The sequence below is a fragment of the Dendropsophus ebraccatus genome, chromosome 2 (genome assembly GCF_027789765.1).
Source record: "Dendropsophus ebraccatus isolate aDenEbr1 chromosome 2, aDenEbr1.pat, whole genome shotgun sequence".
Classification (NCBI taxonomy): Eukaryota; Metazoa; Chordata; class Amphibia; order Anura; family Hylidae; genus Dendropsophus; species Dendropsophus ebraccatus.
Genome location: NC_091455.1, coordinates 3,503,355 through 3,525,706, shown reverse-complemented (window position 1 = coordinate 3,525,706; position 22,352 = coordinate 3,503,355). Strand labels below are relative to the sequence as shown.

Below are 22,352 nucleotides of genomic sequence, written 5' to 3'. Positions count from 1 at the left end.
GCTAAACACTAAAGAGAGGACAAGTCAAAGATCACTGCAACCCACAGTGCAGGACAGTATCCTAAAGCAGAGGAACTGATCTGGATAGAGCAAAGTAGACAAGAGCCTATGTACTCTCTTGCAACGCAGGTGACACCGGATAATTTCAGACACTTTGCTCAATTCAGGTAACTAGGACTGGGGCTTGTATAGTGATATAGTGACAAAGGTCGAAACCCGGGCACAAGTATTCTTCTTCTTTTACTAGAGTTCCGGCAGAGCACAGTACTACATTGGGTTGGGACCCTCATGACCTTCTCCTCTCTACTTCTCTGAACTCTCTTCTCAGCACGTAACTACACTACCGTTCAAAAGTGTGGGGTCACCCAAACAATTTAGTGTTTTCCATGAAAAGTCGCACTTCTTCTCCACCGCACGTTGTGAAATGAATAGAAAATAGAGACAAGACATTGACAAGGTTAGAAATACTGATTTGTATGTGAAATAACATTGTTCTTCCATCACACTTTGCTTCCGTCCCAGAATCCTCCTTGTGCAGCAGTTCCAGCATTGCACACCTTTGGCATTCTAGCTATTAATCTGTTGGGGTAAGCTGGAGAAATTGCCCCCCACGCTTCTAGAAGCAGCTCCCACAAGTTGGATTGGTTGGATGGGCACTTCTGGCGTACCATACGGTCCAGCTGCTCCCACAATGGGGTGGTGATCTGGTGACTGCGCTGGCCACTCCATTACCTAGGATAGAATACCAGCTGCTGCTTCTGCTGGAAATAGTTCTTGCACAATTTGGAGGTGTTTAGGGTCATTGTCCTGTTGTAGGATGAAATTGGCTCCAACCAAGCGCTGCCCACTGGGTATGGCATGGCGGTGCAGAGTGATGGCCTTCCTTATTCACAATCCCTTTTACCCTGTACAAATCTCCCACCTTACCAGCACCAACCCCAGACCATCACATGACCTCCACCATGTATAACAGATGGCATCAGGCATTCTTCCAGCATCTTCTCATTTCTTCTGCGTCTCACAAACCTTCTTCTTTGTCATCCAAACACCTCAAACTTGGATTCATCCGTCCACAACACTTTTTTCCAGTCTTCCTCTGCCCAATGTCTGTGTTCTTTTGCCCAACTTAATCTTTTCTTTTATTGACCAGTCTCAGATATGGCTTTTTCTTTGCCACTCTGCCCTGAAGCCCAAAATCCGGCAGCCGCCTCTTCCCTGTAGATGGTGACACTGGTGTTTTGCGGGTACTATGTAATGAAGATGCCAGGTGGGGACCTGTGAGCAGGGGCGGATTAACTTTCCCATAGGCCCCGGGCTGTTCACCAAGCCTGGGCCCCCTCTCCCCCCACTGTAACTATGGTGGCACTAGCCTGGCGTTCATAGTACAGGACAGATAATGTCATGATGTCCTGATTTGTGCAAAATTGCCATAAAAACTGTGATTTTTTTGCAAATCATGGCAGAATTGTAACCAGGAGACAGTACACCACTGAAAGTATAAGCCTTTTTGGGTGGTTATGGGCCCCCCAGGAGCTCAGGGCCCCGGGCTGCCGCCCGAAACGCCCCTATTGTAATCCACTACTGCCTGTGAGGCGTCTGTTTCTCAAACTAGAGACTCTAATGTGCTTATCTTCTTGCTTAGTTGTGCAACACGGCCTCCCACTTCTTTTTCTACTCTGGTTAGAGCCTGTTTGTGCTGTCCTCTGAAGGGAGTAGTACACACCGTTGTAGGAAATCTTCAATTTCTTAGCAAATTCTGGCATGGAATAGCCTTCATCTCTAAGAACAAGAATAGACTGTCGAGTTTCAGATGAAAGTTCTCTTTTTCTGGCCATTTTGAGCGTTTAATTGACCCCACAAATGTGATGCTCCAGAAACACAATCTGCTCAAAGGAAGGTCAGTTTTGTAGCTTCTGTAACCAGCTAGACTGTTTTCAGATGTGTGAACATGATTGCACAAGGGTTTTCTAATCATCAATTAGCCTTCTGAGCCAATGAGCAAACACATTGTACCATTAGAAGACTGGAGTGATAGTTGCTGGAAATGGGCCTCTATACACCTATGTAGATATTGCACCAAAAACCAGACATTTGCAGCTAGAATGGTCATTTACCACATTAGCAATGTATAGAGTGGATTTGTTTAAAGTTAGGACTAGTTTAAAGTTATCTTCATTGAGAAGTACAGTGTTTTTCCATTTCAATGTGACCCCAAACTTTTGAACGGTAGTGTACGTCAGCACTGCTACTGCACTCTACTCTACCTCATCAGCTTTCAGTACAGATCTGGTGAAGTCAAGTCTGTATCAGTCACGTATTCTATATTGTTCACCTATATCACAGAAGACTTGTCAGTGAAAAGAAAGAGTTTATTTATTCTATTGGGACTAAGTGGTTATTGCACCAGCACCTCCACACAAGCTACACCATCCTTGGGTCATCTCCCCTTTCTGTGGGTGGGTCATATCGCCACTTCGGACCACCGTGATAAGTACCCAAGGGACCCATCACAGGTCACCCGGCAGGTCACCGACAGTTGGGGCAGGGTATAGCCAGCCATGAGAAACTAAAGCAGGTGTGGCTGCTATACCTGTGTGCTGAGGTAGAACTGGTGTCACGACAGCACAACTATAGGCTGAGCTATACTCCACAGACCAACCACCATAGAAGTAGCGTCACACAGTATCAACTATCAAGCGACTGGTCGCAGCGCAGCAGTGCCCACCAAAAGAGGTCACTGCAACCATGGGGGAGAGGGGGGGAGAAGAAGTCACTGCAAAAATGAAAAGGGGGGGGGGGGGGGGAGCGGGGAGAAGAGATGACTGCAACCATTGGGGGGGGGGGGGGGAAAACACTGCAACCATGGGGGTGGGGGGACAGAAGGTCACTGTAACCATGGGGGGGGGGGGCAGAAGGTCACTGTAACCATGGGGGGGGGGGGACAGAAGGTCACTGCAACCATGGAGGGGGGGCAGAAGGTCACTGCAACCATGGGGGAGAGGGGGGGAGAAGAGGTCACTGCAACCATGGGGGGAGGAGGGGGACAGAAGGTCACTGTAACCATGGGGGGGGGGGCAGAAGGTCACTGTAACCATGGGGGGGGGGGGAGGAGGAGGTCACTGCAACCATGGAGGGGGGGGCAGAAGGTCACTGCAACCATGGGGGAGAGGGGGGAAGAAGAGGTCACTGCAACCATGGGGGGGGGGGGGGACAGAAGGTCACTGCAACCATGGGGGGGGGGGACAGAAGGTCACTGTAACCATGGGGGGGGGGGGAGGTCACTGCAACCATGGAGGGGGGGGCAGAAGGTCACTGCAACCATGGGGGAGAGGGGGGGAGAAGAGGTCACTGCAACCATGGGAGGGGGGGGGGGACAGAAGGTCACTGTAACCATGGGGGGGGGGACAGAAGGTCACTGTAACCATGGGGGGGGGGGGAAGGAGGTCGCTGCAACCATGGAGGGGGGGGCAGAAGGTCACTGCAACCATGGGGGAGAGGGGGGGAGAAGAGGTCACTGCAAAAATGAAAAGGGGGGGGGGGGAGCGGGGAGAAGAGATGACTGCAACCATGGGGGGGGAGGGAACAAAAGAACACTGCAACCATGGGGGTGGGGGGACAGAAGGTCACTGTAACCATGGGGGGGGGACAGAAGGTCACTGTAACCATGGGGGGGGGGGTGAAGGCGCAGAAGGTCACTGCAACCATGGGGGGGGGGGGACTACAGAAGGTCACTGTAACCATGGGGGGGGGACAGAAGGTCACTGCAACCATGGAGGGGGGGTCAGAAGGTCACTGCAACCATGGGGGAGAGGGGGGGAGAAGAGGTCACTGCAACCATGGGGGGGGGGACAGAAGGTCACTGTAACCATGGGGGGGGGGCAGAAGGTCACTGTAACCATGGGGGGGGGGGGACAGAAGGTCACTGTAACCATGGGGGGGGGGGGGGAGACAGAAGGTCACTGTAACCATGGGGGGGGGGACAGAAGGTCACTGTAACCATGGGGGGGGGGGACAGAAGGTCACTGTAACCATGGGGGGGGGGAAGGAGGTCACTGCAACCATGGAGGGGGGGGGGGGGGAGAAGAGGTCACTGCAAAAATTAAAAGGGGGGGGGGGAGCGGGGAGAAGAGATGACTGCAACCATGGGGGGGGGGGGGGAACAACAGAACACTGCAACCATAGGGGGGGGGGGAGACAGAAGGTCACTGTAAACATGGGGGGGGGGCAGAAGGTCACTGTAACCATGGGGGGGGACTACAGAAGGTCACTGCAACCATGGGGGGGGACTACAGAAGGTCACTGCAACCATGGGGGGGGGGGGGACTACAGAAGGTCACTGCAACCATGGGGGGGCAGAAGGTCACTGCAACCATGGGGGGGGACTACAGAAGGTCACTGTAACCATGGGGGGGACTACTACAGAAGGTCACTGTAACGATGGGGGGGGGGGGGCGTAGAAGGTCACTGTAACCATGGGGTAGAGGGGGGGGGAGAAGAGGTCACTGCAAAAATGAAAGGGGGGGGGGAGTGGGGAGAAGAGATGACTGCATGACTGCAACCACGGGGGGGGGACAGAAGGACACTGCAACCATGGGGGGAGGGAGGCAGAAGGTCACTGCAACCATGGGGGGGGGGGGAGACAGAAGGTCACTGTAACCATGGGGGGGGGAGTCGGGGACAGACGGTCGCTGTAACCATGAGGGGGGGGGGGGAGAAGAGGTCACTGCAAAAATTAAAAGGGGGGGGAGCGGGGAGAAGAGATGACTGCAACCATGGGGGGGGACAGAAGGACACGGCAACCACGGGGGGGGGGGATAGAAGGTCACTGTAACCATGGGGGGGGGAGAGGCGGGGACAGAAGGTCGCTGCAACCATGGGGGGGGGCAGGAGAGGTCACTGCGACGATTAAAGGTGAGGGAGGAGCAGGGAGAACAGATGACTGCAACCATGGGGGGGGGGGGGCACTGGGATGGAGGACACTGCAGCCATGGAAGGAGGAGGAGGAGAAGGAGAAGGAGGAAGACATTGCAGGAATGGGGGGAGGAGGACACTGCAGCCATGGAAGGAGGAGGAGGAGAAGGAGAAGGAGGAAGACATTGCAGGAATGGGGGGAGGAGGACACTGCAGCCAGGGGAGGAGGGGGACAGTGCAGCCATGGAGGGAGGAGGGGGACAGTGCAGCCATGGGAGGAGGAGGGGGACACTGCAGCCATGGGGGGAGGAGGAGGACAGTGCAGCCATGGGGGGAGGAGGGGGACACTGCAGCCATGGGAGGAGGAGGGGGACACTGCAGCCATGGGAGGAGGAGGGGGACACTGCAGCCATGGGAGGGGGAGGAGGACAGTGCAGCCATGGGAGGAGGAGGGGGACACTGCAGCCATGGGAGGGGGAGGAGGACAGTGCAGCCATGGAGGGAGGAGGAGGACACTGCAGCCATGGGGGGAGGAGGGGGACAGTGCAGCCATGGGAGGAGGAGGAGGACAGTGCAGCCATGGGAGGAGGAGGGGGACACTGCAGCCATGGGAGGAGGAGGAGGACACTGCAGCCATTGGGGGAGTAGGGGGACAGTGCAGCCATGGAGGGAGGAGGGGGACAGTGCAGCCATAGGAGGAGGAGGAGGACACTGCAGCCATGGGGGGAGGAGGAGGACACTGCAGCCATGGGGGGAGGAGGAGGACACTGCAGCCATGGGGGGAGGAGGGGGACAGTGCAGCCATGGGGGGAGGAGGACACTGCAGCCATGGGAGGAGGAGGACACTGCAGCCATGGGAGGAGGAGGAGGACACTGCAGCCATGGGAGGAGGAGGGGGACACTGCAGCCATGGGAGGGGGAGGAGGAGGAGGACACTGCAGCCATGGGGGGAGGAGGGGGACACTGCAGCCATGGGAGGGGGAGGAGGAGGGGGACACTGCAGCCATAGGAGGAGGAGGAGGAGGAGGAGGAGGAGGAGGGGGACACTGCAGCCATAGGAGGAGGAGGAGGACAGTGCAGCCATGGGAGGAGGAGGACAGTGCAGCCATGGGAGGAGGAGGAGGACACTGCAGCCATGGGAGGAGGAGGAGGACACTGCAGCCATGGGGGGAGGAGGGGGACACTGCAGCCATAGGAGGAGGAGGAGGAGGAGGGGGACAGTGCAGCCATGGAAGGAGGAGGAGGACAGTGCAGCCATGGGGGGAGGAGGAGGAGGAGGAGGAGGGGGACAGTGCAGCCATGGAAGGAGGAGGGGGACACTGCAGCCATGGGAGGAGGAGGAGGGGGACAGGACAGTGCAGCCATGGGAGGAGGAGGGGGACAGTGCAGCCATGGGGGGAGGAGGGGGACAGTGCAGCCATGGGAGGAGGAGGGGGACACTGCAGCCATGGGAGGAGGAGGGGGACAGTGCAGCCATGGGGGGAGGAGGACAGTGCAGCCATGGGGGGAGGAGGGGGACAGTGCAGCCATGGGGGGAGGAGGGGGACACTGCAGCCATGGGAGGAGGAGGAGGGGGACAGGACAGTGCAGCCATGGGGGGAGGAGGAGGATAGTGCAGCCATGGGGGGAGGAGGAGGATAGTGCAGCCATGGGAGGAGGAGGGGGACAGTGCAGCCATGGGGGGAGGAGGGGGACAGTGCAGCCATGGGAGGAGGAGGGGGACACTGCAGCCATGGGAGGAGGAGGGGGACAGTGCAGCCATGGGGGGAGGAGGGGGACAGTGCAGCCATGGGGGGAGGAGGGGGACAGTGCAGCCATGGGGGGAGGAGGGGGACACTGCAGCCATGGGGGGAGGAGGGGGACACTGCAGCCATGGGAGGAGGAGGAGGGGGACAGTGCAGCCATGGAAGGAGGAGGAGGGGGACAGGACAGTGCAGCCATGGGAGGAGGAGGAGGGGGACAGTGCAGCCATGGGAGGAGGAGGAGGGGGACAGTGCAGCCATGGGAGGAGGAGGAGGGGGACAGTGCAGCCATGGAAGGAGGAGGAGGGGGACAGGACAGCCATGGGAGGAGGAGGGGGACAGTGCAGCCATGGGGGGAGGAGGGGGACACTGCAGCCATGGGGGGAGGAGGGGGACACTGCAGCCATGGGAGGAGGAGGAGGGGGACAGTGCAGCCATGGGAGGAGGAGGAGGACACTGCAGCCATGGGGGGAGGAGGGGGACAGTGCAGCCATGGGAGGAGGAGGAGGGGGACAGGACAGCCATGGGAGGAGGAGGGGGACAGTGCAGCCATGGGAGGGCATTCAGGAAACCATCGATGTGCAGTCTCCTCTTGTTCTCACCTTTTCGGTGTCGCTCGCATTAAGAATCGGCTTTTCTTCAGCATTTGCAGAGGTCACCAGCTTCTCCATACGTCCGAGCCAGAGGGAGGTGTCGTCCTGGGACGGGTCCAGGTGAGTGGTGGCCTCTATAGTCTGCTCCAGCCTCTGTAGGATGTCTCCCGCGCTCTGAGCGATGATGATGTAGCGCACCCGTAAGGCGTCCATCTTCTCCTGGCAGAGCTGAGCCTCCTCCCCTGAGAACCAACACAACATGTTGGCACCGGTGTGGGACAGTACTCTGTTAAGCCTCCATTTTGTAGGAGAGTTACGGTCCAGGTTGGCTCTGTGGAGATGCTGCCTCACCTGACACCAGCTCCAGGATGACCTGACCCTTCTCCAGGATCTTGTCTATGTCTCCAGGCTTGTTCTGAATTTCCTTACAAAGGTCCTGAAACCAGGAAGAAGCCATGTCAGTACCGCTAAGACCTTGTGTACCTGGCCAATGCATGGGTCATGTCTGGCACTGGATCCGGCAGGGTCAGAGGTCGGTCCAGCACACCTTACCTGCACTTCCTTCTGGCAGTCTTTGATCTGGTTCATGGACCTGTTAGTTCTCCAGAGCTCCGTCAGCCGCCTCTCAGTACTGCCCACCCAGTCATGGAAGATGTCCAAAGCCTCCTGGAAGTTCTGGGCGGCGGGGGTGATGCGTACAAGCTGGCGGTGTCTGGAATGAGAGGGATCCGGTATACCAGGTTCTCCAGGGGAGGATGTCATGGAAGCTTCTAGATGCTGTATGCACCCATCACTGGGATCATGTGACCCCTCACCTGTCCTCAGCCCTCCGCAGTAAATCCTCCCACCTATCCCGCAACTCCATCAGGGGGTCCCTCCTCTGCCCTCTCTGCTCTGCGCCCTCTATAGGCAGCGGCTGGGATGGAGACTTCCGACCCTGTAACACACGCTCAATCCGCAGCTTCCTCTCCTGCAGCAATCGCTGAAGAAGCTGAAAGAAAACAGCGGAACCGTCAACTGGGAGAAAACCATACAGGACACACGTGTAATATAACCCACATATACAGGACACGTGTAATATAACCCACATATACAGGACACACGTGTAATATAACCCACATATACAGGACACACGTGTAATATAACCCACATATCATACAGGACACACGTGTAATATAACCCACATATACAGGACACACGTGTAATATAACCCACATATACAGGACACGTGTAATATAACCCACATATCATACAGGACACACGTGTAATATAACCCACATATACAGGACACACGTGTAATATAACCCACATATACAGGACACACGTGTAATATAACCCACATATACAGGACACGTGTAATATAACCCACATATCATACAGGACACACGTGTAATATAACCCACATATACAGGACACACGTGTAATATAACCCACATATACAGGACACGTGTAATATAACCCACATATACAGGACACACGTGTAATATAACCCACATATACAGGACACACGTGTAATATAACCCACATATCATACAGGACACACGTGTAATATAACCCACATATACAGGACACGTGTAATATAACCCACATATACAGGACACACGTGTAATATAACCCACATATACAGGACACACGTGTAATATAACCCACATATACAGGACACACGTGTAATATAACCCACATATACAGGACACGTGTAATATAACCCACATATACAGGACACACGTGTAATATAACCCACATATACAGGACACACGTGTAATATAACCCACATATACAGGACACACGTGTAATATAACCCACATATCATACAGGACACATGTAATATAACCCACATATACAGGACACACGTGTAATATAACCCACATATACAGGACACACGTGTAATATAACCCACATATACAGGACACACGTGTAATATAACCCACATATACAGGACACACGTGTAATATAACCCACATATACAGGACACACGTGTAATATAACCCACATATCATACAGGACACACGTGTAATATAACCCACATATACAGGACACACGTGTAATATAACCCACATATACAGGACACACGTGTAATATAACCCACATATACAGGACACACGGGTAATATAACCCACATATACAGGACACACGTGTAATATAACCCACATATACAGGACACGTGTAATATAACCCACATATACAGGACACACGTGTAATATAACCCACATATACAGGACACACGTGTAATATAACCCACATATACAGGACACACGTGTAATATAACCCACATATACAGGACACACGTGTAATATAACCCACATATACAGGACACACGTGTAATATAACCCACATATACAGGACACACGTGTAATATAACCCACATATACAGGACACACGTGTAATATAACCCACATATACAGGACACACGTGTAATATAACCCACATATACAGGACACACGTGTAATATAACCCACATATCATACAGGACACGTGTAATATAACCCACATATCATACAGGACACGTGTAATATAACCCACATATACAGGACACACGTGTAATATCACCCACATATACAGGACACGTGTAATATAACCCACATATACAGGACACACGTGTAATATAACCCACATATACAGGACACGTGTAATATAACCCACATATACAGGACACACATGTAATATAACCCACATATACAGGACACACGTGTAATATAACCCACATATACAGGACACACGTGTAATATCACCCACATATACAGGACACACGTGTAATATAACCCACATATACAGGACACACGTGTAATATAACCCCACATATACAGGACACACGTGTAATATAACCCACATATACAGGACACACGTGTAATATAACCCACATATACAGGACACACGTGTAATATAACCCACATATACAGGACACACGTGTAATATAACCCACATATACAGGACACACGTGTAATATAACCCACATATCATACAGGACACACGTGTAATATAACCCACATATACAGGACACACGTGTAATATAACCCACATATACAGGACACACGTGTAATATAACCTACATATCATACAGGACACACGTGTAATACAACCCACATATACAGGACACACGTGTAATATAACCCACATATACAGGACACACGTGTAATATAACCCACATATACAGGACACACGTGTAATATAACCCACATATACAGGACACACGTGTAATATAACCCACATATACAGGACACGTGTAATATAACCCACATATACAGGACACACGTGTAATATAACCCACATATACAGGACACACGTGTAATATAACCCACATATACAGGACACGTGTAATATAACCCACATATACAGGACACACGTGTAATATAACCCACATATCATACAGGACACGTGTAATATAACCCACATATACAGGACACACGTGTAATAATACCCACATATACAGGACACACATGTAATATAACCCACATATACAGGACACACGTGTAATATAACCCACATATACAGGACACACGTGTAATAATACCCACATATACAGGACACACATGTAATATAACCCACATATACAGGACACACGTGTAATATAACCCACATATACAGGACACACGTGTAATATAACCCACATATACAGGACACACGTGTAATATAACCCACATATACAGGACACACGTGTAATATAACCCACATATACAGGACACACGTGTAATATAACCCACATATACAGGACACGTGTAATATAACCCACATATACAGGACACACGTGTAATATAACCCACATATACAGGACACACGTGTAATATCACCCACATATACAGGACACACGTGTAATATAACTCACATATACAGGACACACGTGTAATATAACCCACATATACAGGACACACGTGTAATATAACCTACATATACAGGACACACGTGTAATATAACTCACATATCATACAGGACACACGTGTAATATAACCCACATATACAGGACACACGTGTAATATAACCCACATATACAGGACACACGTGTAATACAACCCACATATACAGGACACACGTGTAATATAACTCACATATACAGGACACACGTGTAATATAACCCACATATACAGGACACACGTGTAATATAACCCACATATACAGGACACACGTGTAATATAACCCACATATACAGGACACACGTGTAATATAACTCACATATCATACAGGACACACGTGTAATATAACCAACATATAAAGGACACACGTGTAATATAACCCACATATACAGGACACACGTGTAATATAACCCACATATCATACAGGACACTTGTAATATAACCCACATATACAGGACACACGTGTAATATAACCCACATATACAGGACACACGTGTAATATAACCCACATACAGAGGACACACGTGTAATATAACCCACATATACAGGACACACATGTAATATAACCTACCTATACACAACACACGTGTAATATAACCCACATATACAGGACACACGTGTAATATAACCCACATATACAGGACACACGTGTAATATAACCCACATATACAGGACACATGTGTAATATAACCCACATATCATACAGGACACACGTGTAATATAACCCACATATACAGGACACATGTGTAATATAACCCACATATCATACAGGACACACGTGTAATAATACCCACATATACAGGACAGGACACACATGTAATATAACCCACATATCATACAGGACACACGTGTAATATAACCCACATATACAGGACACACGTGTAATATAACCCACATATACAGGACAGGACACACGTGTAATATAACCCACATATACAGGACACGTGTAATATAACCCACATATACAGGACACACGTGTAATATAACCCACATATACAGGACACATGTGTAATATAACCCACATATACAGGACACACGTGTAATATAACCCACATATACAGGACACACGTGTAATATAACCCACATATACAGGACACACGTGTAATATAACCCACATATACAGGACACACGTGTAATAATACCCACATATACAGGACACACGTGTAATATAACCCACATATACAGGACACACGTGTAATATAACCCACATATACAGGACACACGTGTAATATAACCCACATATACAGGACACACGTGTAATATAACCCACATATACAGGACACACGTGTAAATCTAATTTAAGGACCTGTCCTCCATACATCGGTAATAAAACACTGGCCCTATTACATGAGGGTGGTCGGGGAATATATCAGTAATAGGACACTGGCCCTATTACAAAAGGGTGGTCGGGGAATATATCAGTAATAGGACACTGGCCCTATTACATAAGTGTGGTCGGGGAATATATCAGTAATAGGACACTGGCCCTATTACATAAGGGTGGTCGGGGAATATATCAGTAATAGGACACTGGCCCTATTACATGAGGGTGGTCGGGGAATATATCAGTAATAGGACACTGGCCCTATTAGATAAGGGTGGTCGGGGAATATATCAGTAATAAGACACTGGCCCTATTACATAAGGGTGGTCGGGGAATATATCAGTAATAGGACACTGGCCCTATTACATAAGGGTGGTCGGGGGAATATATCAGTAATAGGACACTGGCCCTATTACATAAGGGTGGTCGGGGAATATATCAGTAATAGGACACTGGCCCTATTACATAAAGGTGGTCGGGGAATATATCAGTAATAGGACACTGGCCCTATTACATAAGGGTGGTCGGGGAATATATCAGTAATAGGACACTGGCCCTATTACATAAGGGTGGTCGGGGAATATATCAGTAATAGGACACTGGCCCTATTACATAAGGGTGGTCGGGGAATATATCAGTAATAGGACACTGGCCCTATTACATGAGGGTGGTCGGGGAATATATCAGTAATAGGACACTGGCCCTATTACATAAGGGTGGTCGGGGAATATATCAGTAATAGGACACTGGTCCTATTACATAAGGGTGGTCGGGGAATATATCAGTAATAGGACACAGGCCCTATTACATAAGGGTGGTCGGGGAATATATCAGTAATAGGACACTGGCCCTATTACATAAGGGTGGTCGGGGAATATATCAGTAATAGGACACTGGCCCTATTACATAAGGGTGGTCGGGGAATATATCAGTAATAGGACACTGGCCCTATTACATAAGGGTGGTCGGGGAATATATCAGTAATAGGACACTGGCCCTATTACATAAGGGTGGTCAGGGGAGTATATGAGTAATAGGACACTGGCCCTATTACATAAGGGTGGTCGGGGAATATATCAGTAATAGGACACTGGCCCTATTACATAAGGGTGGTCGGGGAATATATCAGTAATAGGACACTGGCCCTATTACATAAGGGTGGTCGGGGGAATATATCAGTAATAGGACACTGGCCCTATTACATAAGAGTGGTCGGGGAATATATCAGTAATACAGCACTGGCCCTATTACATAAGGGTGGTTGAGGAATATATCAGTAATACAGCACTGGGCCTATTAGACAAGGGTGGTCGGGGGGAATTTATCAGTAATACAGCACTGGCCCTATTAGATGAGGGTGGTCGGGGAATATATCAGTAATAAAGCACTGGGCCTATTAGACAAGGGTGGTCGGGGGGAATTTATCAGTAATACAGCACTGGCCCTATTAGATGAGGGTGGTCGGGGAATATATCAGTAATAGGACACTGGCCCTATTACATAAGGGTGGTCGGGGAATATATCAGTAATAGGACACTGGCCCTATTACATAAGGGTAGTCGGGGAATATATCAGTAATAGGACACTGGCCCTATTACATAAGGGTGGTCGGGGAATATATCAGTAATAGGACACTGGCCCTATTACATAAGGGTGGTCGGGGAATATATCAGTAATAGGACACTGGCCCTATTACATAAGGGTGGTCGGGGGATATATCAGTAATAGGACACTGGCCCTATTACATAAGGGTGGTCGGGGAATATATCAGTAATAGGACACTGGCCCTATTACATAAGGGTGGTCGGGGAATATATCAGTAATAGGACACTGGCCCTATTACATAAGGGTGGTCGGGGAATATATCAGTAATAGGACACTGGCCCTATTACATAAGGGTGGTCGGGGAATATATCAGTAATAGGACACTGGCCCTATTACATGAGGGTGGTCGGGGAATATATCAGTAATAGGACACTGGCCCTATTACATAAGGGTGGTCGGGGAATATATCAGTAATAGGACACTGGCCCTATTACATAAGGGTGGTCGGGGGATATATTAGTAATAGGACACTGGCCCTATTACATAAGGGTGGTCGGGTAATATATCAGTAATAGGACACTGGCCCTATTACATAAGGGTGGTCGGGGAATATATCAGTAATAGGACACTGGCCCTATTACATAAGGGTGGTCGGGGAATATATCAGTAATAGGACACTGGCCCTATTACATAAGGGTGGTCGGGGAATATATCAGTAATAGGACACTGGCCCTATTACATAAGGGTGGTCGGGGAGAGGTTGTTGGTCACTATTTGGCAGGTTGTTCCTGAGCTGGAAGAGTCCATTGTGTGGGGGGAGATCTGTGCTGGTCTCTCCCTGGATGCTGATGACTGTATATGAGCAGCAGTGTAATATGGAGATATCCTGTGTAATATAGAGGAGGAGGAGGAGACATAAGTAGTGTAGCTGTAACCTCTGTCATCAGTGTGGAGTTTTCTCTCTGGGAGAAGATTGTGTGTTTTTCTTCAATGTTCTATGGCTGCAGCTGTGTGTGTTTGTGTGTATGTGTGTACTATGGCTGCAGCAGGCTGTGTGTGTGTGTGTGTGTGTGTGTGTATGTGTGTGCGTGCGTGCGTGCTATGTCTGCAGCAGGCTGTGTGTGTTTGTGTGCTATGGCTGCAGCAGGCTGTGTGTGTGTGTGCTATGGCTGCAGCAGGCTGTGTGTGTGTGTTTCTGACTATGTGTGACCCCTCTCTATATCACTATGTGTGACCCCTCTCTATATCACTGTGTGTGACCCCTCTATATCACTATGTGTGACCTCTCTATATCACTATGTGTGACCCCTCTCTATATCACTATGTGTGACCCCTCTCTCTATATCACTATGTGTGACCCCTCTCTATATATCACTATGTGTGACCCCTCTATATCACTATGTGTGACCCCTCTATATCACTATGTGTGACCTCTCTCTATATCACTATGTGTGACCTCTCTCTATATCACTATGTGTGACCCCTCTATATCACTATGTGTGACCCCTCTCTATATCACTATGTGTGACCCCTCTCTATATCACTATGTGTGACCCCTCTCTATATCACTATGTGTGACCCCTCTCTATATCACTATGTGTGACCCCTCTCTATATCACTATGTGTGACCTCTCTCTATATCACTATGTGTGACCCCTCTCTATATCACTATGTGTGACCTCTCTATATCACTATGTGTGACCCTCTCTATATCACTATGTGTGACCCCTCTCTATATCACTATGTGTGACCTCTCTATATCACTATGTGTGACCCCTCTCTATATCACTATGTGTGACCCCTCTCTATATCACTATGTGTGACCCCTCTCTCTATCACTGTGTGTGACCCCCTCTATATCACTATGTGTGACCTCTCTATATCACTATGTGTGACCCCTCTCTCTATCACTGTGTGTGACCCCCTCTATATCACTATGTGTGACCTCTCTATATCACTATGTGTGACCCCTCTCTATATCACTATGTGTGACCTCTATATCACTATGTGTGACCCCTCTCTATATCACTATGTGTGACCCCTCTCTATATCACTATGTGTGACCTCTATATCACTATGTGTGACCTCTCTCTATATCACTATGTGTGACCTCTCTATATCACTATGTGTGACCTCTCTATATCACTATGTGTGACCCCTCTCTATATCACTATGTGTGACCCCTCTCTATATCACTATGTGTGACCTCTCTATATCACTATGTGTGACCCCTCTCTATATCACTATGTGTGACCCCTCTCTATCACTATGTGTGACCTCTCTATATCACTGTGTGTGACCCTTCTATATCACTATGTGTGACCCCTCTCTATATCACTATGTGTGACCCCTCTCTATATCACTATGTGTGACCCCTCTCTATATCACTATGTGTGACCCCTCTCTATATCACTATGTGTGACCCCTCTCTATATCACTATGTGTGACCCCTCTCTATATCACTATGTGTGACCCCTCTCTATATCACTATGTGTGACCCCTCTCTATATCACTATGTGTGACCTCTCTATATCACTATGTGTGACCCCTCTCTATATCACTGTGTGTGACCCCTCTCTATATCACTATGTGTGACCCCTCTCTATATCACTATGTGTGACCTCTCTATATCACTATGTGTGACCTCTCTCTATATCACTATGTGTGACCCCCTCTATATCACTATGTGTGACCTCTCTATATCACTATGTGTGACCCCCCTCTATATCACTGTGTGACCCCTCTCTATATCACTATGTGTGACCTCTCTATATCACTATGTGTGACCCCTCTCTATATATCACTATGTGTGACCCCTCTCTATATCACTATGTGTGACCTCTCTCTATATCACTATGTGTGACCCCTCTCTATATCACTGTGTGACCCCTCTCTATATATCACTATGTGTGACCCCTCTCTATATCACTATGTGTGACCTCTCTCTATATCACTATGTGTGACCTCTCTCTATATCACTATGTGTGACCTCTCTCTATATCACTATGTGTGACCCCCCTCTATATCACTGTGTGACCCCTCTCTCTATATCACTATGTGTGACCCCTCTCTATATATCACTATGTGTGACCCCTCTCTATATCACTATGTGTGACCTCTCTCTATATCACTATGTGTGACCCCTCTCTATATCACTGTGTGACCTCTCTATATCACTATGTGTGACCCCTCTATATCACTATGTGTGACCCCTCTCTATATCACTATGTGTGACCTCTCTATATCACTATGTGTGACCCCTCTCTATCACTATGTGTGACCCCTCTCTATATCACTATGTGTGACCTCTCTATATCACTATGTGTGACCCCTCTCTATATCACTATGTGTGACCCCTCTCTATATCACTATGTGTGACCTCTCTATATATCACTATGTGTGACCCCTCTCTATATCACTATGTGTGACCCCTCTCTATATCACTATGTGTGACCCTCTCTATATCACTATGTGTGACCCCTCTCTATATCACTATGTGTGACCCCTCTCTATATCACTATGTGTGACCCCTCTATATCACTATGTGTGACCCCTCTCTATATCACTATGTGTGACCCCTCTATATCACTATGTGTGACCCCTCTCTATATCACTATGTGTGACCCCTCTCTATATCACTATGTGTGACCCCTCTCTATATATCACTATGTGTGACCCCTCTCTATATCACTATGTGTGACCCCTCTCTATATCACTATGTGTGACCTCTCTATATCACTATGTGTGACCCCTCTCTATATCACTATGTGTGACCTCTCTCTATATCACTATGTGTGACCTCTCTATATCACTATGTGTGACCCCTCTCTATATCACTATGTGTGACCCCTCTCTATATCACTATGTGTGACCTCTCTATATCACTATGTGTGACCCCTCTCTATATCACTATGTGTGACCTCTCTATATCACTATGTGTGACCCCTCTCTATATCACTATGTGTGACCCTCTCTATATCACTATGTGTGACCTCTCTCTATATCACTATGTGTGACCCCTCTCTATATCACTATGTGTGACCTCTCTCTATATCACTATGTGTGACCCCTCTCTATATCACTATGTGTGACCCCCTCTATATCACTATGTGTGACCCCTCTCTATATCACTATGTGTGACCTCTCTATATCACTGTGTGTGACCTCTCTATATCACTATGTGTGACCTCTCTATATCACTATGTGTGACCCCTCTCTATATCACTATGTGTGACCCCTCTATATCACTATGTGTGACCTCTCTATATCACTATGTGTGACCCCCTGTATATCACTATGTGTGACCCCTCTCTATATCACTATGTGTGACCCCTCTCTATATCACTATGTGTGACCTCTCTATATCACTATGTGTGACCTCTCTATATCACTATGTGTGACCCCTCTCTATATCACTATGTGTGACCCCCTCTATATCACTATGTGTGACCTCTCTCTATATCACTATGTGTGACCCCTCTATATCACTATGTGTGACCCCCTCTATATCACTATGTGTGACCCCCTCTCTATATCACTATGTGTGACCCCTCTCTATATCACTATGTGTGACCCCTCTCTATATCACTATGTGTGACCCCCTCTATATCACTATGTGTGACCCCTCTCTATATCACTATGTGTGACCCCTCTCTATATCACTATGTGTGACCCCTCTCTATATATCACTATGTGTGACCCCTCTCTATATCACTATGTGTGACCTCTCTATATCACTGTGTGATCTCTCTATATCACTATGTGTGACCCCTCTCTATATCACTGTGTGACCCCTCTATATCACTATGTGTGACCCCTCTATATCACTGTGTGACCCCTCTCTATATCACTATGTGTGACCCCTCTATATCACTATGTGTGACCCCTCTCTATATCACTATGTGTGACCCCTCTCTATATCACTGTGTGACCCCTCTCTATATCACTGTGTGACCTCTCTATATCACTATGTGTGACCCCTCTCTATATCACTAAGTGTGACCCCTCTCTATATCACTATGTGTGACCCCTCTCTATATCACTATGTGTGACCTCTCTATATCACTATGTGTGACCCCTCTATATCACTGTGTGACCTCTCTCTATATCACTATGTGTGACCCCTCTATATCACTATGTGTGACCCCTCTCTATATCACTATGTGTGACCTCTCTCTATATCACTATGTGTGACCCCTCTCTATATCACTATGTGTGACCCCTCTCTATATCACTGTGTGTGACCCTCTCTCTATATCACTATGTGTGACCCCTCTATATCACTAAGTGTGACCCCTCTCTATATCACTATGTGTGACCCCTCTCTATATCACTATGTGTGACCCCTCTATATCACTATGTGTGACCCCTCTCTATATCACTATGTGTGACCCCTCTCTATATCACTATGTGTGACCCCTCTATATCACTATGTGTGACCCTCTCTATATCACTATGTGTGACCCTCTCTCTATATCACTATGTGTGACCCCTCTCTATATCACTATGTGTGACCCCTCTCTATATCACTTGTGTGACCCTCTCTATATCACTATGTGTGACCTCCTCTATATCACTATGTGTGACCCCTCTCTATATCACTATGTGTGACCCCTCTCTATATCACTGTGTGACCCCTCTCTATATCACTATGTGTGACCCCTCTATATCACTATGTGTGACCTCTCTATATCACTATGTGACCCCTCTCTATATCACTATGTGTGACCCCTCTATATCACTATGTGTGACCCCTCTATATCACTATGTGTGACCCCCCCCTCTATATCACTATGTGTGACCCCTCTCTATATCACTATGTGTGACCCCTCTCTATATCACTATGTGTGACCCTCTCTATATCACTATGTGTGACCCCTCTCTATATCACTATGTGTGACCCCTCTCTATATCACTATGTGTGACCCCTCTCTATATCACTATGTGTGACCTCTCTCTATATCACTATGTGTGACCCCTCTCTATATCACTATGTGTGACCCCTCTCTATATCACTATGTGTGACCCCTCTCTATATCACTATGTGTGACCCCTCTCTATATCACTATGTGTGACCTCTCTATATCACTGTGTGTGACCTTTCTATATCACTATGTGTGACCCCTCTCTATATCACTATGTGTGACCTCTCTATATCACTATGTGTGACCTTTCTATATCACTATGTGTGACCCCTCTCTATATCACTATGTGTGACCTCTCTATATCACTATGTGTGACCCCTCTCTATATCACTATGTGTGACCCCTCTCTATATCACTATGTGTGACCCCTCTATATCACTATGTGTGACCCCTCTATATCACTATGTGTGACCCTCTCTATATCACTATGTGTGACCCTCTCTATATCACTATGTGTGACCCCTCTCTATATCACTATGTGTGACCCCTCTCTATATCACTATGTGTGACCTCTCTATATCACTATGTGTGACCCCTCTCTATATCACTATGTGTGACCCCTCTCTATATCACTATGTTTGACCCCTCTCTATATCACTATGTGTGACCTCTCTATATCACTGTGTGTGACCCCTCTCTATATCACTATGTGTGACCTCTCTCCATATCACTATGTGTGACCCCTCTCTATATCACTATGTGTGACCCCTCTATATCACTATGTGTGACCCCTCTATATCACTATGTGTGACCCCTCTCTATATCACTATGTGTGACCCCTCTCTATATCACTATGTGTGACCTCTCTCTATATCACTATGTGTGACCTCTCTATATCACTATGTGTGACCCCTCTATATCACTATGTGTGACCCCTCTATATCACTGTGTGACCCCTCTCTATATCACTATGTGTGACCTCTCTATATTACTATGTGTGACCTCTCTCTATATCACTATGTGTGACCCCTCTCTATATCACTATGTGTGACCTCTCTATATTACTATGTGTGACCCCTCTCTATATCACTATGTGTGACCTCTCTCTATATCACTATGTGTGACCCCTCTCTATATCACTATGTGTGACCCCTCTCTATATCACTATGTGTGACCCCTCTCTATATCACTATGTGTGACCCCTCTCTATATCACTATGTGTGACCTCTCTATATCACTATGTGTGACCCCTATATGATGTATATAACGTGTGGTGTATATAATATGTGGTGTATATAAGGAGGAGAGGGAAGAGCCGGAGGTGAGGAGAGGGAAGAGCTGAGCCAGTGTCAAGAGATTATACACCACTTATAACAAGCTGATGGACAATGTGTGGTCTGTGTAATATGTGGTGTATATAATATGTGTATATATCGTGCTGTGTATATAACGTGTGACCTGTGTTATATGTGGTGTATATAACGTGTGGTGTATATAACGTGTGACCTGTGTTATATGTGGTGTATATAACGTGCGGTGTATATAACGTGCGGTGTATATAATGTGTGACCTGTCTGATATGTGGTGTGTATAATGTGCGGTGTATATAACGTGTGGTGTATATAACGTGTGACCTGTGTTATATGTGGTGTATATAACGTGCGGTGTATATATAACGTGCGGTGTATATAATGTGTGACCTGTCTGATATGTGGTGTGTATAATGTGCGGTGTATATAACGTGCGGTGTATATAACGTGTGACCTGTGTTATATGTGGTGTGTATAATGTGCAGTGTATATAACGTGCGGTGTATATAACGTGCGGTGTATATAACGTGCGGTGTATATAACGTGCGGTGTATATAACGTGCGGTGTATATAACGTGCGGTGTATATAACGTGCGGTGTATATAACGTGCGGTGTATATAACGTGCGGTGTATATAACGTGCGGTGTATATAACGTGCGGTGTATATAACATGTGGTGTATATAACGTGCGGTGTATATAACGTACGGTGTATATAACATGCGGTGTATAGAACGTGTGACCTGTGTTATATGTGGTGTATATAATGTGTGCGGTGTATATAACGTGCGGTGTATATAACATGTGGCCGGTGTTATATGTGGTGTATATAATGTGTGCGGTGTATATAACGTGCGGTGTATATAACGTGCGGTGTATATAACATGTGGCCTGTGTTATATGTAATGTATATAATGTGTGGTGTATATAACATGTGGCCGGTGTTATATGTGGTGTATATAACGTGCGGTGTATATAACGTGCGGTGTATATAATGTGTGACCTGTATGATATGTGGTGTGTATAATGTGCGGTGTATATAACGTGCGGTGTATATAACGTGTGACCTGTGTTATATGTGGTGTATATAACGTGCGGTGTATATAACGTGTGACCTGTGTTATATGTGGTGTATATAACGTGCGGTGTATATAACATGTGGTGTATATAACGTGCGGTGTATATAACGTGCGGTGTATATAACGTGCGGTGTATATAA

At 47.7% G+C, this 22,352-nt stretch overlaps 1 protein-coding gene across 4 annotated transcripts in view; it reads right to left on the bottom strand.

The window, feature by feature from the left end:
- LOC138782919 (microtubule-actin cross-linking factor 1, isoforms 6/7-like) overlaps positions 1 to 22,352 on the bottom strand; it is a 156,703-nt gene that overhangs the window by 93,139 nt on the left and 41,212 nt on the right. For all 4 annotated transcript variants that reach the window (XM_069956902.1, XM_069956903.1, XM_069956905.1 and 1 more), the window contains exons 5-8: positions 8,062 to 8,237; positions 7,799 to 7,958; positions 7,598 to 7,682; positions 7,256 to 7,488 (exon numbers count right to left, since the gene is read on the bottom strand). In XM_069956902.1, the coding sequence (XP_069813003.1) occupies positions 7,256 to 7,488; positions 7,598 to 7,682; positions 7,799 to 7,958; positions 8,062 to 8,237 (654 nt within the window). The remainder of the gene's footprint in view (positions 1 to 7,255; positions 7,489 to 7,597; positions 7,683 to 7,798; positions 7,959 to 8,061; positions 8,238 to 22,352) is intronic.